The sequence below is a fragment of the Erpetoichthys calabaricus genome, chromosome 9, assembly GCF_900747795.2.
Source record: "Erpetoichthys calabaricus chromosome 9, fErpCal1.3, whole genome shotgun sequence".
NCBI classification, from domain to species: Eukaryota; Metazoa; Chordata; class Cladistia; order Polypteriformes; family Polypteridae; genus Erpetoichthys; species Erpetoichthys calabaricus.
This window is the reverse complement of record NC_041402.2, coordinates 90406587-90432376: the sequence shown is the minus strand read 5'-3', so window position 1 is coordinate 90432376 and position 25790 is coordinate 90406587. Positions and strand designations below refer to the sequence as shown.

The following is a 25790-nucleotide window of genomic DNA, read 5'->3' as shown; positions in this document are numbered from 1 at the left end:
TAACAAAACACTTCTGGGCTCTTACTACTTACATTATAAAATAACAAAAAATATAAATAAATAAATAATACTGGATGGCTGTAATTAAAAGGCTACTTAACCTCCATTACACTGGCAGAATGTTTTTTTTGGGGAGATGGGCCATTCCCAACATTGGGCCAAGTTGACTCACCAGGTAGTGGACTAGGTAGATAGTGTTGTATTTGCTTGCTGGAGAACCAATTTAATACATTTGGAACAGCTAACTCAAATTCTGAATCTGATAGCAGAAATTGGATAATAAGCAGATTTAGCAATTTAGTTCCCCTATTAATAACAGTTCACATTCGCTGAAACTACATGGCCCTAATTCAGTACAAAGTTTCTTGTAATATTTAGTGATTGTGTGTGTGTGCACTCTTTTTAAATCTGATAGACTGTGCATGCATGCAGACTATGTTTATATCCCACATCCAAAAACATCCAACTTAGGTTGATTATCATATCTAAATATGTATTATGCTGGTAAATGTGGGTGTGCAAAACAGTTTTTCATGTGAAATAATGCCATCCTCTTTTTGGTTTGATTCCTGGCTTGGGCCCATTCTGCAATGTTAGGTTCTAACACCCCTTAACTCGGTATTACATTAATCTTGCTGAAACCTTGAAACACTGTTAATATTAAACAGTTAGTCAGTCATTATCCAACCCGCTATATCCTAACACAGGGTCACGGGGGTCTGCTGGAGCCAATCCCAGCCAACACAGGGCGCAAGGTAGGAACAAACCCCGGGCAGGGCGCCACCCAACCGCATAATAATAAACAGTCCACATTTTATTGTTTTAATGTTCCAAGTGTTCATTTCCATGACAGGATGCAGGCTATAGGAGAGGGGCTATGATTAACATGCTGAGTTTATGTTGCTGCCATCAGGATTAAAAACATAGGAGACAGGACTTAAAATAATAAAATTAAAATTTGTATTTTTGGCTAGAGAAAAGCCAAGCAAATTGACACCTTTTATTGGCTAACTAAAAAGATTACAAAATGCACACCTACATCTGTCTGGTTGTAGCGCTGGCTGAAATGTAGTGCTGTTCAAGTATTGACACTACTAGTGTTCTTGCCTTAATTTTGTCTGGGAGTCTATAGCAGATGCAGTACTAAGCAGAATAAAGAAAGAATGAAAATATTGGCTGAGTTTTGATATAACATACGAAAAAAGAGGAATTTGTGGGGTTTGAAGTGGGCCAGTATGCACCGGTACATATTACCAGTAGTATTCCTTTTTAACGACAGAAAATGGATACGTACTGGTACTGCCCACTATGACCTACACGAAGAACCTACGAGGGAGACCTACGGGGGAACCATGCCTCTGCCAAACCCCCAGTTCTACGATGCAATATGCAATATCGAACTCCGAGCCCTTCCCTTCAAGTTATGATTTCCATTGCGATCGACACTCCAAGTGGAACCCCCCATTATCCCCCAAAGTATGATAAACAGACCTCAGAACCCGAAGTAGGACCAAGACGCCGACAAAAACAGTATTGCCACCACTTATTTGCTTACACTTTAGGCAATGGAAGTTAATACTGTACAGTAATTTGCTAATTAATAATATTTATCTCATTGATCGGTGTAGTAATATTTGCTGTTAAAGCGGCTTGTAAAATATGCTATGATACTAAAAAAAAAATCAAAGGAAATCTACAGGTCGTAATTCTCTGTCAGCATAAAAAATACACCTAACTAGTATTATAATTGGCATCCAAGTGCAGTCTATGCGCCACTAATTAACAATCATCTGTCACTGGGATGATTTCGGTTTGTTTTTTTTTTTTTAAATTTAAAAATCAGGGTTCTCCCTGAACCTGAACTGACCAATATAAGAACTGGTCCAGTGTATTAAGAGTATGAATGATGGATTTTTTTAATGGGCAATGTGGATTTGGAAATGGTTAAATTGAATTTCTTGGTTTTAAAAGAGTAAAAATCACACTCGTAAGGTAGCCTTAATTTTTTTTTTGTAAATAGGTGGATAAAAATTATAAAAGATGTAAGGTCAAATTACAACCTAGAACGGTGGCTCATTTCAGTTAAGATGATTAATAAGTGCGTATATGTGACAATATGTAACAATTGCTTCTTTTTTGTACTTTCAAACAGATTTCCCTCTAGGATAATAAAGTCTGCCTAACCTAACCTAGATATCATCTGTACAGACAGCATCCTAGCAATGACTTTTAACTCGGCGTTTGCTAAAAGGAGAGTGATCAAGCAGTATTGCCGACAATGGAAGAAGATTAAATTGTGTATGCTTGTTGACATACGTCTGAAACGGAGCCCGTTTGTAGTTTTAACCTAGTGCTTGCTAAGAGGGGAATGATCAAGCAGCGCTGCTAACAATTGAAAAAGATAAAAAAAAAAAAATGGCGTGCTCGCTGGAAGCCCCCTGAAGCTGTGCCCGTTATCATCTACATAGTGATCCAAGGCCGGCACAGTGCGAAATGAGAATCTTTCAGAACCACATGTGGAATTTGATTTCATGTGGTGATATTAGGGCAGATTTAAAGTACGTTCGATTAATGGGTTTCATTTGGGTTGATTCACATAACCGGGTTTAGAAATTAGAGTATGAGGGCCGACTACTGCTGGATGCTGACAATTCAACCACAATATACACAAAAAATCCTACTCTTAGCGTTTTTGAAAAAACACTGGTAGCTGACTGGCACCGCTCAGTATATCTGTACCACAGTGTGTGCCTATTTGACTTCGCAGTGAATATATTGAAAAATGTACGAAGATCTGATGAATAGCTACTACACTGTGGAGTTTTGTGCGGTAAGCGATTATTTTCATAACGGCATCAGAAGCTTTTTTTCTAATGAATGAACTAAAGAAACTAGCGCAGTTCAAAACACGCATAAGTAAGCGCTATTATTGAAAGCATGAACGCACGAGTTTCTTTAATTTTGTAAAGTACGACTCTTAGAAACGTTATTGTTTAGACTCCCATTAGACCCTTCCTTGAATAAATTAAATACTATTAAAAAATATATAAAGGTAAGGTCGAGTGGCAATTAATGAGCATGGGCCATGCATTGTGTTTGCGACCCCGTTCCGTAGCGAGGGCTACTTGTCCACTACTGCTAGACTTCTGTTATTTTTGATCCTGTGTTTGGAAAAAAATAATTGAATTGGTGGGGGAGGGGCACGATAGCACTAAAGAAATAATACTCTTTTAATCAGCGCCATTCCAGTGGAGGCGGAACCCATTTATCAGAATATGAACGTTCAAATTTGGCCCTGTAATGTATCAGAGCTGACACATGTCTTGCGTCTGATGCAACTGGGTTATAAATGCTTACGGTCTGTCATCCTGTACCGGTGATACAGAACGCCTGTGTAAATGGGTGGATGGATGAATTTAGATCGGAAGATTCGCACTACTACTTTGCATACAGTATCATAGAATTTCATTCCTGATTACACTAAATGTTCTACGGAATATGTTCATTTAAAGGTTATTAAAAATACAACATGCATCTGCTTAAATTCGATGAGTCTAAAGCCCGATTAACTTAATCCAGGGTTGCGATTGAGGAGCCCATTTTAACAGCACTGGGCGGAAAAAGAAGTCTTAGAACTGATCGCAGAGTACATGCACACGGTATGACTTACAACGAAACACACTATTTAAAAATACATGTACGTTTCTGGGGAATATGACGAAACCTAATATGAACATGAGATGAGGTTCGAAATTCTAGTCCGGGAATGGCCATGCAAGTTGTGGACTATGTACGTTCTGCTTCCCAAAAATGTGTTCCATTTAAAATACGCTAAAAAGGGTTGGATTGGAGGACAACGTTGCCAATTTACATGCGAATATAAATTAATCATTTAAAAATATGTATATAAAACAATGCACTGTATACGATCCTCTGAATTTCGGGATTCATGAATGTCAAACTAGCCAATCAAAATATTATCCGAGGCACCTAACGTGATTTCGAATTGTTGACCCAGAAGACAAACGTCATTAGACCCCACCCTTCTCCCAAACCGAAGCATGTGAAAGGTGTGAAACACACAAAGGAAAAGTACCGCACAATGGGGCGTATGGTGTTTGTGCGGGATAACCTGATCGATGTCTCAACCCCTCTCTTGCTTTTTCTCGCGCCAGTATTTTCCACCATTAACGCAGCAAGACATTGTTTATAAAAGGGTTCTGAGCTCTTAGAGGAGACGGTGTGGCGTAAATCACAAAAGCATTCACCTTTTCAGGTAGATTGGAGCCTTCGTTTATGAAGAGAGTGTCCATTTCAGTGATGGCAGGGTATACGCTTTCCGAAGAGATACACTACTTTTGGAGAACATTCAAGGCATTTTTAAAGGTACTTTAAAAGGGACCCGTGGAAGTTCACGTCGTCAATATCGAACAGTCGAAAGTAACAATTTTTTCTGGCGTAACGGTAAACGCAATTAAAACAAATTTAAGAACATCGTTATAGAGTTTATAACTTACCTTCACTTGAAAGTTGGAGTTTCAGTATACAACTGTAGCACGAGCGCAGTATCGAATGAAGCAGCGAACATACATACGGCGGTTGTTGCGCCACATTTTAAGTCTAGTATGAAAAAAAAAGTTAAGTGTTAAGGTGAGTTAGCAAAGTCACGTCTTATTAGGGGGTTTTCTGTTCTACCTGGTTGTCATGGACCAGTTTCAAGTCTGCAGTTAAGTAGATCAACAATGCTTGTGCACCGATTTTAATCGTATAACTTTCACTACCTATCTCGGTGGTTCTTAACGTTCAGACATCAAGGCCGATTGTGACTGCAGGTTTTTGACCCAACCTACTTCTTGTCTCAAGTGGAGTAGGCAAGCGGTCATTTCCCAGTTAAATTTTTTATGCATGCTCCTGGAAATTACAATCTGGCTGTGCTCTAATTTTACTAAATGAAGCAGTAATTTTTGTGTTAGGTAGGATTGAATTTTTTTTTCTTTTATGTATTTTATTTTTTATTGGTCTGTTTAGGTGACTATTTCCTAGTAATTAGCAGCTGAAGATGTTTCTTTGAGTCATTTGTGCTGGTGTCTGCTCTGCTCAACATTGTCTGTATTCAGGTACAGCTAAGAAAGCAAATTCCACAGAAAAGTACAAAACAACACAACAAAGTAAGCATTTAACGATACAGAAAAAATGCAAGTATATCAGTTTACCTTGATTGTAAATCTGAGACTACTGCACTTTTCTAAATGCAAAAAAGTGGGAAAAAAAAACAGCTTAGGTGATTAAACAGTAAGTTCAATTTTAAGGTAACAATGACTCACTGAGTGAGAAACTGGTTGGAATAAAAATTTGCAGACATAGGGGTCTTTCAGGACTGAAGGTTGATCTGACTCCAGTACTTTTAAAATGTTCACAGTGCCTTGTTGTGGAAGGTAATAGAATTGCTGTGTTTCTCTGTTTTGCAGACCCTGTCTCTACAGCGCCAGATGATGGAGAATCTAATTATTGCAAAGGCAAGACAAGATGCTGTATCCTAAAGATTGCATGTAGAACAATCAATTGCTTTCCTATCTTCTGACAAGATGGCTCCATTTACATTTCCAGTTAATGTTTAATTTCTTTTGTAAATGTTTAGGATATGTTGTGCTCACAAATTTGTCCAACCTTTAACACTGTCTTTGCTGTATAGTCCTGCTTTAGATATATTGATAGATTTACTACATTTCATAGGATTGCTTTGTATTGATGGAAACCTAAAGCAATGTATGGTGCAGCTTAGTCAAGAGTAATGGAAAGGTAAAGCAAAATCATTTTAAGTTTGGACCAGGATTGTAAAATTTTGTATATATCATCTGAACACTGGAGAAAAAGTGGTCATTTAAATTGAATTGGAAACTGTCAAATGTACAGTTTTGGCCTAAGTAATAACAATAAATGGTACACTGACAGTTGAATGATTCCTTTGTATAATCAGATACATAAGGCAATAGAATCTATTAAGTAGTTTTTCAAATAAAAGAATTACTTAAATATGAAATACTGTATCTCTCTTTTTAAATATGATTCTGCAATATCAGAATCATTTCTCTTCCAAAAATGGGTACAGTTTAACCTGCTGAATTGAGTATTCTGCAGTAGCCTCTGTATATTCTGTATTTGTTTCTTAGACTACAGAAAATATATATTTTTATATATTCAGTATAATAAGATTTTAAGCATGGTGTAATAATACAGTATACATTTTACAAATAAGCGTGGCTAGCTCTGCAATAATGGCTATTTGATGCAGATTGTCTAAATGTCAAATTTGCAGCTTTTTTCAGGATGGTATCTGAAGATGAAGAATTGGGGGAGAAAAAAAATTGAGTAAAATTCAGAGTATTTATTGTTGGATTTATTTCGTAAAATTAACTGCAGTTCACAGAGAAGTCCATTGGTCAGAAAACAAGGTTTATTTAAACTATCTTAAGTTTAATGGTAATTTTTGGTTAGAATACTTTAACTAAAATCTTAATAGCTTCAAAGGAAGGTGGAGGAAAGACGTCTCCGGCTACAGGAAGAAGCTAACAGGTAAGTGAATGCATTTAATATTTTCTTTGATTTTAACTAAGCCATCTCTTATGACATACTGTAAGAGAACCTTTCACACATCATTCTGTTTTACAACAAGCTGGATGTTGTGCATATGCTTTAATTGTTTATATATAGTTTTCCTTTGAGTACTTTGGTTTTCATAGCATGCTAAATTGGTTTTAGATTTAGATTTTCCTAGAAAAAATTTTGATTTAGGAGGAATGTACGAACAAATCGTTAATCTACAGATGTAACAAGTAACTGAAGAGACAGGAATTACTATTTTTATTTGCAATATACACATGTTAATAGCATTCAAATGAATTAAATAATTTGGAGCTCATCAGGGTTTCTACAAACATTACATTTTAAAATGCTTACAGCAGTTTGAATGAAACGTCTTAAATGTAATAGTCTTAATGGTAATAATTGAAACTTTTAAAGCAGTGTGTGGCTGTGGTCTGACAGAATCAAACTGGCTTTCATTTTGTGTTGCTTTTGATTCTGCTCAGTAGCAGGACAACTTCAAACTAGTAATTGTACCTCTAAAATAGAATTGCATTTTTTGAAAAGAATTGATTTTTCTCCTCCCCTCTGTATGAAGGAATGGTAGTGATGCCAATAATTTTAAGTGATCAGAAAAGGAATGGGTGGCTAATTTACTTTATTGGATTAAGTATTACTCTTTCTATTTATGTGTGAAGCCTTTTCTTGTTTCATTTTAATTCCAGATTACTTTGTTTTTTTGTTTTTTTTGTTTTTTATAAAAACAGTTATGTACATGTGGCTGCGAATGCTATTTTAATTTGTACTTTATTTGATAGTTTTGCCACTTTAATTTGTTAGTGAATTTCACAGTGCTGTCTCTGCTATAAGACTATGGTAATTTAATTTTATATGTTTTGAATTTGTGTTATTCCTGCTAATGTTACTTAATCTATTTTGATATCTGATTAGCTTTTTTGCATAGAAAGGAAACATGATTTTATAAATGTATATGGTAGATTATTATGTTTTATTTCATAGCTTGTTAAAGCTGCTTATAATTGTGAAACTTTATCATTTTAGGAGATTTTCTAGTTCAGCATGTTTGACTTCAGAAGAACAAGAACAAAGAATTTTTTACACCAGCATACTTGAATATGATCAAGATCATGTACGTGAAAGGAAGTATATAAAACTTTCAGACTTAGGATGGCTACAGGGTAAAACAAAAGCCTGTTTTCTATACATGCTTGTGATGTTTTGTGTATTTGCATTATTGCATTTCTATGAGGCATTTTTAGTTCAAGAGGAAAAAAGGCACTTTTCTATTATCATGACGCGAATTGGTGGGGCCACTGCCCCCACTGTCTTCCACTGCAAATCACGCATGCGATAATAATTTGTGTCACGATAATAGAAAAGTACCGGAAAAAATCTTTCATTCTAGATTCATTTCACAAATATCAGTAAACAAGCAGCTAACTTTTGAGCGTTTTTTTTTTTTTTCAAACTTACTTTTTAAAATCTGATTTTACATCTTTATCTCCTTGCAGAGTATTATTTTATCTTCCCTATTCTATTGTGTGTTTGCTTCTAAAACTACTTTTGTTGTTAGGGAACATCTTTTAAGAGTGTGCTTACAAAGCTGAAGTTTTGCAAGATAAACAGTCTTGATAATACTTCTTTTTATCCAGAATGTTATCACTTTAAAAATGTTACTTGTTTTTGTGAGTGTTAATGTTTGTCCTGATGAATGGCCTTTCTAGCTTTTACAGTTGTCTTCATAAATATTTGCAGTCTTTATAGTCAAGCCAAACAAGTCCAGAATAACTGATTTAAGTCTTCTTTACATTCTGTTTAAAGTGATGCTTGCATTGTTCTGAGTGGAGTAAATTCTAATTGAAAGGGTAACACAATGAGTGGACATTAAATAACTTGGATGTACTTTGTGAGGTGTGTGTGTATATTTTCTCTATCTTTAGTTCCTAATACATACTATGTGTGTGTGTGTGTATATATATATATATATATATATATATATATATATATATATATAAGGGTGTAATAGTTTTATATTTGAGATAATGTACAGATTTCAAATGCTGTATTTTACTTCTAAGCTTTATTTTTGCAGAGAGTGACCTAGAGGCTAAGGCACTGAATTTTATAACCCAGGTTTTTCCCGTTTAGTCCTTACCCTCCTGTTGTCTTGATGATAGCTTTACTGACAGGGTCTCTGAACTAGCTTCATGATGTAGTCTCCAGGGATGTGTTTTCAGTGGTCTTGAATGATAGCACCAGTTGGTTACTTTTTCCTTTATTCTCTGGTAGAATTTCCCTGAAAACATCTCTATTGAGTTTATTTCAGATAATGGTGGAAGTCAGGTCTTCTACTGCGGCACTGTATAACTCTAGTTTTTTGCCAAATTGCTCTTATAGTCCCATCACACTGCATGTCTTTTTCCAGTGAATTTCAGTTGCAGACTTCATTTACCGGTATATAATCTCGGTGAGGCAGGGTGCACTTTTGTGATCCAGTCGTGTAGTTTGACATTTCCTGCTACTCCTTCAGATTAATCTACAACTCACCCAGACAAAGATTACACTCCTGGGTGCTCTCCTGATTGTGCCAATGAGTTGTCAATTGGAAGTACAGTGCATACACAGCAACCCCCGTAGGAAAGGGTGTTTTGGATTACGATAATAAGAGAGGCTTGTCTACCGTTCATGTTGATCATATCAAAACACTACGGAATAATGAAAAAGACTAACAGATTGTAGCTGAACTTTGCCATACTTTGAAAACCTTCATAATGACCATTGGTGTTTTCAGGCAGTGTGTTAATTGCCTATAAAGTTGCATCAAGTTTGCAATACATTGAAAAATTTAAACTCTGCTTCAAAGTCATGCGTGTAGTTATTTTTATGTGTCATCCCTTGTTATTCCTAGGCATGTACTGTGACATTCTAAATGCAACAAGATTCAGCGACTGCAGTCATTAAGTTGGATATGCTCAAACTAGAAGTTATATAATGTGCCGCCAGCCTTATTCAGCCTGGGGGTATGTTTTGGGTCGCTGTCATGTTGAAAAATAAAGACTGCCCTGCCAAATTCAAACCAAAATGATGGTGTATCACTGCCTCCATAAATATTTGACCTTGTTCACCAGCAAGCGCCATCACACCACCTTCTCTGTGCGTCATGGTGGGAACCATACATGTAGATGTCCTCCATTCACCTTTTCAGTTTTTCATGAGCACACAGCAGTTGGAACCACAAATCTCAAACAGATTTCCTTTGATCTGATCATGTGTTTATTGATCTAAGCAAGTCACTACTTTATCTTTCATTAGATATTTCATTTTCTCTAATGATTTACATGGTGTCCTCAGTTCATATTGAGATGTGTCTGATGTCTAAACTCCATGAAGCATTTATTTGGATTGTAATCTTAAACGTTGATTTCTGAGAATGGTTACTATAAAACATTTATGTTCTTGGTCTACTAATTCTGTGACAGTCCGCTTGAGTTGTAGTTTTTGCTTTAGCACTTCATGATTTTTGGAACTGCACTTGAAGAAACTTTCAATGTTTTTGAATTTTTACTGATTGACAGACCACCAGTTCTTAAATGAGTGATATACTGTTTCTCTTTGCTAATTTAAGCATTTCTTGCCCTGTAATTGACTACTGCAGTCAGAACTAACATTATACCAATTTGGGCTATTTATACCCAAGCTACCATGTTATAACAAACTAATTGTCTCAAACCACAAATTAACTTTTGAAGTGGCGCACATAGTAATTGGGAGGATATGATGATTGTGGTTCAACGTTTTACTACTCAAAATTTCACAATGTTGTTAGGGTTAGCATTTAAACATTTTTGAATTTTTGCATTCAAAAGTAATTCATACCTGTACTTAAATATTTGTCATGGACATAATGTAAATGAATTGTCAAGCATTTAAATATTAAAAGTATAGATCAACATGCCTAAAATTATAAAAACATATATTCAATAAGATTTGTCCAAACCATTTCCTTAGCTTGGACCTCCATCCAAGGTAACTTTCTAAAGTAAGTCACAGCACATGTTTAAAAGAACAAATTTTACAATGGAACACAAGTAGTGCACTACTGCAGTTAGTTCCAAGATAAAATGAAAAATTAGAATTCAAGCAAAATCTAAGTTACTTGAAAGTTGATTAGGCCAGTATAGCTTGGGATTTTCAAGAAGAGAGCAGAGAGTCAGAAAGTCTAAAAATGTCCCAAGATACCTTGAAAAGAGGTAGAACTTAAAGAGGTGCTGAAACATCAGTAGGTTATGAGCATTTTGGATGGTCAAGAGAGCTGAAGTGCAAGAATGGGAAAAACTGTCCAGTATTAGCATATTGGGTGAGTGGAGGTGCAGTTGGCAGATTTACTGATGTTGAAAGGAGCTTCCTAGAAGGGAGGTTTTGGAGATACCAGATACTGGAGGTGTTGAGGTAGAACTATGCAGAACCTGTAAGTCAGGAACCTGTCTATACTTCAGTTGTTGAGAAAGAAGTACTATAGCTTACTATTTGAGATTATATTCATTATTGAAAGATAGCTGTGTGAATTTATGTTGACATTTTCAAAAATTTTGTTTCTGTTTGTGGGTGGCACAGTGGTGGTGGTTGGCACTACAGCCTCCCATCTCCTGGAAACTGGGATCAGATGTCATCTCGGTCATTAGCTGCATGAATTTTTCATATTTTTCCCCTCTCTGTGCAGAGGTTAATAGGGTATTCAGGTTTTCTTCCCATATTCCAAAGATTTGCATGATAGGTTGAGTGAAGACTGTAAATGGCTCAGTGTTTGGTAGAATGGGTGAGGGAGTTTGCTCTTTGATGGATTGATGACCCATTCAGGGTTGCTTCCTGCTGTGGCCTCAATGCTGGTAGTATTAGGACTATGGTGTGCCAAAGTCTAATCCGACAAGGATAGCACAGAGAATGTATATATGAATGGGTTTTGTCCTTAATTGGAAAGACCAGTGCATGTTCAAATGCAAGCATCCAAGATTAAGATTTGCTAAGATATAGACGTTAATCATTTTAATAATGAAAATGTAATTATTGGAAGAGTTTGACGAGCAATTTAAAATAATTTAAAGGATTACCAAGTAATCGGACAAAATAGTTACTTGCCGTTTTAAATAGTAATATGAGAGCATGAAGCATTGGTTGGTGCTGTGGTACATAAGCTGTTCATAATGTGAAAATTTAAACAATATGAAACGGATGTTTTATGCCACTGTATATCTTATGTATTTTCAGGATTGGCCCAGGAATTGGAAGTCAAAATTAAAGAAAAATCCTGATGATCTTTCACTTGTTGTTGGTCTTTTGTCATGCATTCTAAGGTAAAGAAAATATACAGGTAAACTCAATAATGTGTTTAAAAATATTCAAAAGTGTTGTTTTGTTTGTTTGTTTAACTTAGTTTGTTTCATCATTCTGTTTAGGATTCATTGGGAGAAAATATTTATTTTAACTTATTCCTGACTTAAATATGTATTTGTGCCTAGCATAACCTTAATTTATCATATTGTGCAAATGGAATATTGAAAATGTTTTTAATTCTAACTTTAGAAGGTTTTTGCTTTTGATTAATTTGTGAATTTGGAGCAAAAAATAAAATTTACTGGATGCCTATGTTTTGTTTTTTTGGGCGGGGGTAAGCTTTTTGTTCCTTTTGTCTCCCTCCCCCACCCCCAGCTGCCCTGAACATCCTGTCATGAAGCTTTTGAAGAAACTGCAGTACCGTATTTACAACAAGCTATACAGTATTGTTAGCCGAGCTAACTGTAGTCACAACTTGGTCCAGAAATCTCCTGCACATGTAGCTTCTATCGGCAAGCAGCACAGCATGAAGGCTTCACATAGTATACACTGCATGCAGTCCCTACAGGAGAACAACCAAATGAACAATGAAAAAATGAAGCACAGTGTTTCTGTGACATCTCTACCCCTAATTGAAGACTACAATGCCAACACAGACTCTCGAGTTCAACAGCAGACACAACATATGAATAACCAAGAAACCTCCACATTAAGTGCTGTTGACAAAGATGGCTCCTTTGAAGATCTGGAACAGTTTTTACCGCAATTTCAAGGCCAGCCAGAAAGTCTTCCTAATCTGTCTTCACAGATACCGGGAGAGTTTCTAGTTCTGTCTTTGGAGAATGATAACCTTCCCCAGCAACTGAAAGACATTGTCAAAGATATTCATAACTCTATAGGTTAGTATTTTGTAAGTATTCAATGCCCATTGTCTTTATTGTAGAGTAGTGTTATAAGGCCCTTTTTATTGAGAAGATTGTATAGCTAAGAAAACAGCAGTAATTGTTTGGTGTAAATGGTAATTTAGCTAATTTAAAATAATTGTTAAAATTTATTGTATATTTTGCTGGTAGCAATATTTACAAACAATATGTTCAATTCAAAACAAACTTTAATGAATTTGGAGAATGTTTTGGAACTTGCAAATACAATAATTTATGCAACTTCCTCATGATTTTTCTGCTGAATTTTACCTGGGTTTGCTGGGACAGAGTCCAGGTGACCTGGATTGTGTGGTCTAAATTAGAATTATTACATAGTGCAGATATATGTGGAAAAGGTGAGTCAGTGCTGTTTTGTGTTTTCAGAGTCTATAAGCATAAAGACCACTGTTTAGTAAGCTGAGTAAAACCGCTGGCACAGAGGCCAGTGATCTTCAGAGATCAGGTTTTTAGAAACCAGCCCTGACTCTCTCTCTGTAGTGTTTCACCATTACAAATGGGCCACTTGGTTTACTTCTTGGTGCTCCAGTTTTTTTCCCTCTCTCCTCCAAAAGGTTTGAACATTAAGTTTGTTGACAACTCTAAATTGCCCAATGTGTTTTTCCCAGGTCATGGGATAGTGTCTTTCAAATTTCAGTTCCTACCTTGTGCTAGAAGGTATGCGTTTCCTTCACCCTAAGATTAACAGTTTGGTTTAACAGCCACACAAACACTTATTTTTTTAACCAAAGTATCAACTATGGAGCAGCGTGTTATTTTTTTGTTCTTAGTAGTTGTTTGGTGGTGGTTTTTTTTTTTTTTTGTGGGGTGTGGGTTTGGAGCCTTTCTGTGATCTTTGTGTTTTCTAACTTTAGTGCCAACAGACCGTTCTACAATAATGGTTTGGTTGTGAATTGTTGTATGTAATTGGCAAACTTTTTTTTTTTTTTTTCTTCCCCTCCTATTATGACCAGATCGACTTCTGTCATTATGCATTCTGTCGTTTGAAACTTTGAACAATGCTGCTGCTAAAGATCAGTGTTTAGCAATATTGGAAGAGGCTTTCTTCACCCCTATTTGGACACTTTTACTTGCCTTGTTTAGGTATGTATTGATTAAACTTTTTCCAGTAATTGTTTACCCCAATCTAAAATTAACTTTTTATTTCAGCAATCTCTTCCGGTTTCACTGTATATAATGTAAGAATTTTGAAGGCTTCGGCTAAGTTTCCTTCTGTCTTTACCAGTTCTTTCTTTTCTTATGTTAATGTCTGTGTTGTATGTTCAGGACGTGATGCATGCAGAATAGTAGCTGAGTCATTATTAAACAAGCCCTTTCAGAAGGAGAAGTGGATAGATGGAGAGCAGTTTCCATCATTTCATAGTAAACAACCCTGTCCACAAAAGCTAGTGTTTTTAAATAAACTGATGTTTTACCAAGCAAAGCAGCTTGTACTTAGACAAGTTATGTAGTACAACTAGAAATGAAGCTGATGTTTGTAAATCTTTCTAATCTTAATTAAGCTTTAGTATGATTTCAAAATCATACCCTTTGCTGGACCATTCCCACGTTACTGATTTGAGCAGTATAATATGTCCAGTTTTGGAAGCTTAGGCAGATTTGCCTTTTTACTCCTGATTCTAGTGCCAATAATTACCTTTGGGCATTCCTAATTTTTCTCATACCTAATGTAGGGTTTTATATCTGAATTCTAAGCTACACCTTTTCAACTAGCAACACTCACATTTCAAAAAAAAATTTTCAGAAGAGGCTCTTAATTTATTTTCTTTTAAAATATTTAATTGGAGAACTTTTTTGCTGCCATTCGTATAAAGGATATTGTAATATTTGTTATATCCTGCAAGTGGCACTGTTGTCACTAAAAGTAAGTTTTCCGCAGTTTAATTCTGTTTCAAAGCAATTTCTTAGCTACAGAATATATTGTAGACTTCCCAAAAATACAAAAATAAGCTTAGTGTTGAAGTTCTTTAAAGACTATAGTCAGCATCAGTAAAACCTAGCATAATAATGAGAGGTGTGTTTGTGTTAAATATGCACACTTCAATTTAATAAACTAGAGCATAATAAATGTCTTTTTGACAATGAGTCTACTCGTACTATCCTTCTAAAGTAACTAAGTCATTATAAGATTTTTTTTTTTCTGTTTGTACTTTTAGAAAAGTTTACATTAATCGTGAACTTGCCTTTGAAAGAAGTATGGCATTGTACAAAAATATGAAGCCCTGTGACATTGGTGTTAAGTCTAAACTTTTTCCGTCTGAGTCTTCACCACCTTCTGGCTGCTACCCTTATGAGGCAGCAGTGATAGAGCTGAAGCAAATATCAAAATTCTGCTGTCCTCAAAAGAAACTTGAATGTATTGGTAAGACGTTTGTTTTTATACTAATCTGTTTTCAGCATTTTGACTGCTCTTATAAAAATCGTAATTAAGAACAGGGTAGAATATGAAATAGTCACTTTTTGGTATCATTCTGTTGTATTTTTAGAATCATTTTTTTCATAAGATGCAGTTTCTTTAGGCTGAAGTTAACTTGTTTTAAAATGTGGAATAGTTATTTCCACTAATCCGTTCCAAGCTTTTTTGTCAATTCATTACTGAAATTTCCAAGTACTATATGTTGAAATTTAAATTCAGTTTGTACCCATTAACTATCATTTTAGTACCTTTCATATTTAAACTAAATTCAGGATGTATCAATTACTGGTTGACTTAAGCTTTTAATAGTAACAACAAAAATTTCAGTTTCATAGTACAGCAAAATAGGACAGATACAATGAACAAAACCTTTGTCTTTAAACATAGGTGATTTTTTTTTTTTTTTTTTTTTTTTTTTATATATATATATATATATATATATATAATGTCACTTCTGCATGATGGGTAGTCTGTGTTTAACAGGTGGTGGGATAAAATTGGAAGGCTGTAATCAATAAAGAATTATTTTCATATTTACACGTGAATTGGGATGTGAATTGATTAACTCGCATAAAAAAATATCATCTGTGATATTTACCAATCTCCAGACTACAATAATGTAGGAGGTGCCTGTTTAGAAGACAAGTAATGCTGATTAGAGTTTTGCTTCAATACTGAAGTACATACAGATTAATGTCCAGGGTTATACAGTAGTGAACTGGATATTTTCTTACTATACATTATTAAATTTTTATTTCTCTGTTGTATGAAGTGAAAGCTCTACGTTTAATCTGTGAATGTGCTGAAGAGTACCGCAATTCAAACGAACCGTCTACCTCACACACTTCTGCAGCAATGTAAGTAGGTTGTGGTGTTTGTTTTTTGGATCTTTTATTGAATTTATTAATAGGAATATAACATTCCATGCATTCAAGTCAAACTTAACAAAACTAAATGCAAATAAACCCAATATGGTGTGTTTTGTTTTTTTAATTTGTTTCTGTCTATGATAATGAATAACAATTTTTAGAGGCTAATGTTCAAATCTTCGTTCTTCATTAATGATTGAACACCTATTGGTTTGTTAATTAGAACTATATATTGCTTTATTTGCTTTATGTTAACTTGAAATTTTATACAACTGGAAACATATGATCTCATTGAACTTCTTAAGACAATTGATGTGTATATATTTGCTAATGACCAATATCCAAGTCAATTTACAAGATGCAGGATAGCACACAATTATTTATGTTTTACAACTGACTTGATTTGGTAAACAGTAAGTTAAAGGTAGGAATTAAGCCAGGGGCTTAGTGATTTTAAAGTAGATTGCCTTAGCCACTGTGCCACGCTACATGTACCATTTATAACTCCCCTTCAAAATTTTCGCCTATTACTGACTGTTCTTTAAGATATGAAACACTTTTTCCAACCACATGTTTTGAAATGTTAAAGAATTTGTGATCGCCTTTCTGAAGAATAAAATGTATCTTACGCCTTGTGTTTAATCTAAGGTACAGATCTTTGAGTATTCCTGTCTACTTGCATGTATTATGTTATTAGAGTGAGGGAATTGAATCTTTTGATATAGCTAAACTGGATGTAGGGATCTAATTCTGGTTTATGAAATTATAAAGGTATTGATAAAGTTGATCCAGAGTAGTGTTTTTTAACAAATGCTTCAGAGTAAAAACTGATAACATCATAAATGGAAACCAACCATATCTGTCCATTAATTGTTAAACTGCTGAGTGAACAAACTTCTGTAGTTGAATTTTTTTTCATTATTTGTTTTTCAGGTACATTTCTAGTAGTACCTGACTTATGGATTGTCTTTTTTGATTGATGATTACTATATTGATATGTGGGCAGCAAGGCTGGCCTCGACTGATTTATAGATTGTGCAGATATTGCTGGTATCATTTGTTTGTTTTAATAGGAAAAACATGAAGGAAAATAAAGACATTAAGTGTATAGTGTTTTCACATGAACATGTTTTAATTTAACTTTTATGCAAGCATAATAAAGGCTGATTGATGGCAACTGTTCCAAAAAATGTTTTCACCAATTTTAAAAACGGCCTTAATTGTTCCAGTCTAGCAGTGGCAGATTGTACTGGAGGAGACAGTTTCTCAGCTTTTTCATTTGAGAATGAATTTCTGTGGTCCTTTATAAATGGTCCTTTACAGCAGTTCAATCACGCAATACTTTCTGTATGCATCGATTTCAACGTCTAATGACCAATTCACATCGTCATCACTTTCACAATGCTCTAAAACTGACTTTATTTGCCATTGTGCTTTTGGTTAAAGACTCTGCCCCACTCATGAGTATTGATTACTTGCCGTAATGTGGCAGAACACGTAGAAGTATTCAGGTTTTCTGCAGCATGATATTTCATCCACTAGATTGCATCAGAGTTTTATCCTGAGAGTTATTTGGACTTAACACTGTAAAGCAGATGATTACACATGACCCAGAGTCTGACTTGTATTTAGCCATTTTTACATAGATTTCCAAGCCCAACTCATGCTTGTGGTTAACGTCAAGGAGTTTAAAATGGGTTGTGCATCTTTAGATAAGAATATCTCCAAATACTCTTTGAATTGATGCCATCATATATAGCAAGCTAAAGAAAATGTGTATTACAGCTAATACCAGACATTTTAACCACTCTCATGCCCTTGACCATAATTGCACCACCATCTCTGAAAGCCAGCAGTGTGTACAGTCTTTCAGTTTCCCAGTGTTCATAAACAACTGCACAATGTACACTTCTTTGTGAAACACAGTCCTGTCCTTTACATTGAAATCACTTGAACAATCTTTGAATTACTGTCAATAAAATGAATCCTTACACTCATTGTGTATTCAGTTAATCCAGGTCAGCAGTCAGTTGTACAAGAAATGCAACTAGCATTTTTTGCATTTAGACATTTTGTCTTGCTAACCACTTTGTTGCAAGTCTGCTCCAGTATATCAGTCTGGAAGAATTTCTGTGGGCACTGCCTTCAACATTAATATTTTTTTTTAAAGCCAGTGTTTGCTACGATTGCAAATGTACAGATCAAATAAGAACCAGAGGCATAATTTGGCCATATCATATTTAAAATGCCTTATTGTCTAGATGCTAAATGCATGTTAAAAGAGATTTTGAAGAAATCTTTTTGTTTCATGTTTTGAATAATAGTGAAATGAGCGGGTTTTTTTTTTTTTTTTTTTTGGTAGCTTGAATTTGACACTACTTCTATAAAACCACTTATTAGTGCATTTTTAGATGACTATTTAGCCTGGGATTTTATTTTTCCTATCTTTGGTATTATAAGGATGAGTGATACTCTAGGTACTCTGTTGTATCACAAGATAAACAAATCTTTTTCTGCCTTGTAAGTTTAAATGGATTTTGCTGGTCAATACAAAATTGTTTCACATCAGTTTTATAATGACTATTAGCATTTTCTTGGCATGGGAAAACTTCTGTTCTACATAAAGTGATGTTTCGGTAGTTGATAAACTGAGGTTTCCATTTATCATATAGGGGAAAGATCTGCACATCACTGTCGAGCTGACGACAAGCATGGGCTGATATATATTTATTAAGAAATTGTCTAATAAATTGCTGCAGCATTGGAGGGCAAGTCTGTGCATGGGAAGTCTAAACACCCACTCTTTTGAAGCTGATAGATTGGGGATTTCAAAGCAAGCAATACTTCTCTCTTATATATAAAAAAAAAAAAAAAAAAAGGTGCTCAGATAGGGGACAAAATAACTCCTCTGTAAACTCTTATAGTGTAAGTTCCCTATCAAGATACAAATGTGCAATGCAACAATGTTAAAACTAAACTTCTGTTCTGTTTCAAAGTTCAGAAGTTTATTCTATTAAGAAAAAAGTATAATCTTTTGCATGAAAGTCATGTGTACACTCTGAGCAGGCTGTTCAGCGACCATTTTGGCAGGCTGCGAAGACAATGAGGAGACACAGAAAACAATTGTATAAGGCTTTTTAAAAAAAAAAAAAAAAGGGGGAAATTGTGAACAGTTAGTAAATGAATGATCTTCTGTTAATAAGAAAAGGCTGCCAAATTGAGTCTTGGAGTCAGATAAGTGAATTTAGTGTTTTTTTAAGCTCCTGGAATCATTCAGTGTCCACATTTGTTAAATCTCAACTATTGTTCTGTGATTTTGCATAATTTATTCAGTTGAGTAGGTTTTCAAACTGAAGCCCTCTACACTAGTAAAATAACCTATTGAACATTGTCTGATTTTAAGAGTTTTAATATCATATCTAAGTTCTACTGATCCCTATTTTAGGTAGAAGCTAAATATTGGCCCAATGTATCGGCACTCGGTCTTATCAGTCGGACCCTAGTTTCTAGTTTGTATGTAGAAGAAAACGTATGTAACTGGAAGATTAAGTTTGCTGCATAATAGTTCAAAAGATGCAAATGCATTGTCAAAATTTAGATATTTTAGATGCCTTAAACGAACTTTAAAGCAAGAGGGATACATTCCCAGATGGCTAGGAGTGACTTTTTATTAAGATTTTTAACTCTGCCATTATTTTTTTGCAATCTTTATTGAAGCATCTTCACAAAGAAAATTTAAGCATTTGATAGAATATGAGTAATTTTGAGCGATTTTATTCTGATTCTGGCAAATATTTTTACCTTTAAGGAATGTACTTAGCGCCCCAACCCGTAATATCAACCAAGATCAAAACAGATTGATTTAAGGGATACATTTGGTAGCAAGTCTTCAATGCTCTTGTAATGTAATATACTCTCCTACTCAGTAAGAACCTCAGATATTCAAATTATCTTTGCGTGCTGAAAAAGCCTTTTTGCTGAATAGGTATATCTACTTTCCATGTTATGCAAATTTGGGTGGGCAACAGTATATCTGTGTAGATTGTTTTTCTATACTAGTCTAACTTCAATCATTATTAATAATAATGTGCCATGTGCAAATGTGTATGTTGTTGTGATTATAGACTGCCATCAACAGTATAGCATCTTATACCACAGTTCATAATGATCAGCTTCTGCAGCCTTTTCCCACTTATTTGAAGTGGTGAGCATCTGTTTGTCATCAGATGCCTACTTTCACTTATGCACAAGACTGGCATTGTATAGTTTACTCTTTGCCATTAACTAGTCCTGTTACTTGGCATAGTTCAAAGTGCAATCCCAGTATGTTATTCTTCTAAGGTCAAGCGTAAATAAAATTGTATTAGGATATGCTCACTTAATAAATTAGATGCAAAATTTTCTTTGCAGCTTTGATAATTAACTGATATTTATACAAACAACTACAGTTATTTCATCATAACCATGGTGTGTTTTTTTATTTCATAATAGTTAACTGTTATGTAAAAATAGCCTTTGTGTGAATGCCTCTCATTTATATGATTGCATTACTTCTAGAACTCTTCTCCAGTTCTTCTGACAATTTAAGGAAAATCTGTGCTTTTTCCCCTTGGTTGGTTATCAATATGATATTCTATTCTAGAAGCTGTCCAGTCCCTTGCTTGACTAATGGTCCAAATCCATTCTACACAGAATTCACTTTGACAGGCCTTAAGCATTCTTTAAACACATAGTTGTTTTACTGACAAAGACATTCACACCTATAGCTTACAGAAAGTATTTCTGAAATCTTCTCAGGGTGAACAATAGTTACAGATTGTGGAACTGAAACAAACTCCAAAGAGTACAAAACACAACAACAAATTACTGTTTTGGGTGCTTTTCACTTCTCAGTTGCCACGCCAAGTTACTTTGAATTAAACAATCATTATTTCTAAATTCATATTTATCAGCCTTAAGTGCACAGTCTTTTGAAAGCTTTAGACTGAATTTTTCAAGCTCTTATTTTCATGTTCTGACTCAGTCCATCCAACATGTTCATATAGTTTAGTAAACTCCGGCACAAAAATCCAGCCAGAAAACTTGTTAGGTCAGATTGCTTGGATACGTTTTTTGTAGTGAAGCTTGGAATAAAAGAATAATGTAGTTTGCCCAATTTGGGTCACACCTGATGCTAAACCTTTGAGACAAGAAGCAGCGGGAGTCCAAACATAGAAATACTCTCAAATTTGGGTCATTGTATTACATAGTTAAAGCACAGAACAGAGGTGTGAATTATTTAAAAAAAATAAATAAATAAAAAAAACTATTGTGAAGACAATGCTAAAAATTAAACCACACTTATATATGTGCACTGCAGGACAAGAAAAATGATAATCTTTCCATCTAATAACCTACAGTATATTTAAGACTGAAGGTAAAACTCAATTTGTATACATTTGTTTCTGATTGTCCTCTGTATTTCATTTTCAACTGTTTTTCGAATAGTTCTAAATTAAGATTTAACCATGAACTTTTAAATATTCTCAAATAATTTATGGTTAATGCTATTACAATATTTTAGCAATGCATTGGTCAAGGATGAGGTATAACATGTTATGATTTGTAATTGTATACCAAAATGGAAAAAAAATGCGCTCTTTTTTTGTTTGTTTTTTCACCTGTAGTAAAACAAAATTCTAAATTACTTCAGGTTCATAGAAGGTGGAGGGGGGAAAAAAGCTTAAAGTAACTAGAAATATGCTGAGTAGCAGGACTGGGGAATGGCAAAGAGTAAAATGTGCCTGTCTTGTGTATAACTGAAAATCGGCATCTGTAGATAAACAGCTGCTCACCACTACAAGTAGGTGGGAAATAAATGCAGAAAATGGTCAGTGTGCACTGTGGTATAAGTTGCTGCACTGCTGACGACAGCTTGTAATTTTTCATACAACATTTACACAGAAGTGATCAAGGAAACTGGAGATTGAAGATATAAATCCTCAATTTGAAATTGTGCATACACATGAAATGTCTGGCTGATACAGGTAGGTTAATGGGAACAAATATTAAAGATGAGATAATGAAGCAGCCATCAAGTACAGGTGTGTTGGTAGTCAGCCAGTGTTGGTTGGTTTTAAAGCAGGTTATATACTGCTTTACATACAAACAAGGGCGTTTTGTGAAGAAATAACAAAAGGATTTTATGGTAGTAGAATCTAGACTTTTCCACTTTTCCATTTTTCACTGTTACGACCTAGTGGGGCATGGAGCAGTAAAGTTAAGTCTTAGATTAAAAATCCTAGATGTTCACAACTGATTACTGTATAGATGCAGTTAAAAAGATATGTTTTTTTGTTTTTATATCAGACATTGGTGGTTGTTACCGAGAATTGGAGATATAGTCGAAGTGAGAATTTTACATACATTTAAGGTGAATTCTTTAAAACTCCCTTTACAACCCCTCCACAGTTTTTATACTAAAACTATAAATTTGGCATATAGTTTAAGACATCCTGAGACTTTGCAGGATCCCCTCAGTTGCTCGATATCATGGCCAGCCTGTACACTGGTACTATGAGCGCAGTGCAGAGTTGAGGCAGAATATCTGTGGTTTTTCCCCAGTTGATTCTGGAGTTTGTCAGGGGTGTGTTCTTGCTCCTTCTCTGTTCACTAGTAAGCCAGCGAATCGGATATCCAAGAATGGCAATCAGTTTCTGTTCCGTCCGATATCTGGATGGATGACATATCATGGAGGGTGGGTGCGTCTGGGGAAATGTAATTTAATTACATACGCATATCTGTAGTAAAGCGGTCTCATTTTGTGGGGACGTGATTCCGTTGCATTTGCTGACACCGACCTGCTGGCAGACTGGAGCACAGCAAGTTCAGCCCTGCGTCCATATCCGGTTTACGCCGTGTAGTTTGGACGTCTGGGGATTCCGTACTGTAATGTGATTCATATATGCGCTGAATCGTCTCGTTTTTGTTTTCTCTGTGGCGGGCTCGTTGCAGTGCGAGTGCGCCTCGACGCGATCTGCGCCCTACGTCCATATCCGGTTTACAACCTTTTTTGTTTTCTCTGTGGCGGGCTCGTAGCAGTGCGCATGACCCTCGATGCGCCCTGTGTCCATATCTCGTTTACAACCTTCGGTTAGTAAGATGGATTGCTTGCATGGACTGGGTGTTGGGCACAGTCATGGGGTCCAGCAGGTGTGGGTCATCTGTTGGCGAAGAAAGATTTACTGATGTTGACTTTGCTGACGATGCTGTGATTTTCGTGGAGTCAATGGAGGCTCTGATCGGTGCTCTTGAGAGACTGAGAGAGGAGTCTGAATGTCTGGGCTTGCGAATGTCCTGGATGACAACCAAGATCCAGGCCTTTAATGACCTTTTGGGCAAAGCCATCAGCAGTGTGTCTGTTTGTGGAGAGAGTGTCAACCTTGTTGAGAAGTTTACTTACCTCGGCAGTGACATTCATGTCTCTGGTGACTCTTCCTGTGAAGTCAGTAGATGGATTGGGAAAGCATGGAGTGTCATGTGGTCGCTAGAATGGGGTGTGTGGCTGGTTCAACTTTGTGTTGAATGAGTGGTTGCTCACGGAGTCCCGAATGAGGCACATTAACTGCATTGTGAAGGAGCGTCCGTTACAGCACTGCGGCCATTTAGCATGATTCCTTGAAGGCGATCTAGCTTGCATCATTGCACCAGTATCAGGCCAAGAGTATGCCCACGTAACACCTGGCTTCGGCAGATAGAGGGTCATTTCCGGGACTGGACCTTGTATATAAAAAAAAAAAAAAAAAAATTGTGGATCTCCACAAGTCTGCTTCATCCTTGGGAACAATTTACAAATACCTGAAGGTTTTTTATTGGTTTACTATGTGACGTGTATTTGCCTGTATTTGGTAAAGAATTTTGGAGTGACGGGACAGGAGATACCTTTTCTTTGAGCACCTAATAATGATGTTACAAAAAAGTCTTTGTTCAGGTTTTTTCCCCTCAGAAAAATGCTTTTTAGGTGAGCTTTGAAACACTTAAGAAAATTATGTATTTTTTACCAACTATAACTGGACAAAGGAAATGACAAACAATGTAATCGCTGACTTTTGGAATTGTGGACATGGTAAATGTAGTTTTTTTGACACCAAGTTCATGTATTTTTTGTGAAAGTTGTGTAAATACTGTGTTATTGAAACTGTGAGTTCAGGTATGTTTTACAGAAGATTTTTATGATGGCTTTCTTATTTTGATACTTTTGCATTTTGTTGATCAAGACTTGCCCAACCTTAGTGCTTCCTGTATTTGTCAGTCAGTTGCTGGCTGTCTGGAAAGGTCTGATTATGCACTGACCATCAAGGTAAACTTTCTGAAGTAGTCTAATTTAAATTAACTTCTCCAATCATAACCTATGAACAGCATGAATTTTACATTTTTTTCACATTATGTTAAAGTTTCACAGCAGCTCAGTGTGATGCAATATCACAGAAAACATTAATGCTGTTTTTATAGAACATGCTTTAAAGGTTCATAAGACTTGGATAGTAAATTCCTGCATTAAACTGTTACTTAACTGTTGGTTGGCTAACTGTGCTGTTCCTTTACTATTTTTGAAATTTCACATCGACTTGAAGCAGTTGAACTTTTTTTTTTTTACTTTTTGTTGAAGTGAAACAATACTAAATATAGTATGCAATAGCCTACTTAAAATTCATAACCTACATATGTAATAATTCTTACATTTTTCAATTATAACAATAAGAAAAAAAACATTGTAGGCATTAAAGTTAAAATTCCAGCTATTTAAATGACTTTTTATATGATGATGGAAAATCCAGTAGAAAGGCAAGGTATAGCCTGTGTTGTTTTGATCCTAAACTGATGCTTCAGACTTAACCACCTATTATAGAAATTTCAGATGACTCAAAATTCAGTAGCTAATTGTTTACACACACATTCGCTAGTTACTTGGGTATTGTCTAGTTTGCAATGGATATCTATTGATTAGCAAATACAACTTAAAATTTTAGTGTTGACTTTTAAAGCCGTATGTGATTGCTCACTGACTTACTTAGCAGATTTCATTTAGCTCTTTTGTGCATCTGTGCTGATGCATCTTTTGTCTATTCCATTTTTCAGATATCTTAGCTCGTAACTTAATTCTTAGCTTCAAAACCTTGGAATTTTTGCCACTTTCAATTAGACAAATCATTTGATTTGCTTATATCTAGACTAAAGACATGTTTGAGTAAACATTTAATCTTTTTGCCATGTTTATGGATTTATTTATTTGTGTAATTATTTTGCTCGCTCTAATACACAATGTATTATTAAGGTTATAGCAAAATCCATATTGTGGCACATATTTGTGCCATACACTATTTAAGAGCAGATATACTGCTCTCTCTGACTGTTAAACCATTAAATAAAGCAGTGCATTTTAAGATTCAGAGCATTTCCGCAATCAGTGAAGCCTGAGGCCCAAGAGGGAGAAATTTTGAAAAGCATCACATGAATGAATTTAGTCTGTTACAACTGTGTATTAGAGCAGTAGTTGCAGTCATAAATATTAAATTATGACTAATAGTATATATAATTTTGGGGCCATGTTTTGCTTCCATTCTTGTGTTTTAATGAGTAAATTTGTTTAAT

General features: G+C 35.3%; 1 protein-coding gene across 2 annotated transcripts in view; it reads left to right on the top strand.

Annotated features, from left to right (window-relative positions):
• vps9d1 (VPS9 domain containing 1) overlaps window positions 1-25790 on the top strand; it is a 131311-nt gene that overhangs the window by 36650 nt on the left and 68871 nt on the right. For both annotated transcript variants that reach the window (XM_028809882.2, XM_028809883.2), the window contains exons 6-13: window positions 5469-5531; window positions 6521-6573; window positions 7645-7732; window positions 11869-11954; window positions 12310-12833; window positions 13829-13958; window positions 15032-15237; window positions 16064-16148. In XM_028809882.2, coding sequence (XP_028665715.2) covers window positions 5469-5531; window positions 6521-6573; window positions 7645-7732; window positions 11869-11954; window positions 12310-12833; window positions 13829-13958; window positions 15032-15237; window positions 16064-16148 — 1235 coding nt within the window. The remainder of the gene's footprint in view (window positions 1-5468; window positions 5532-6520; window positions 6574-7644; window positions 7733-11868; window positions 11955-12309; window positions 12834-13828; window positions 13959-15031; window positions 15238-16063; window positions 16149-25790) is intronic.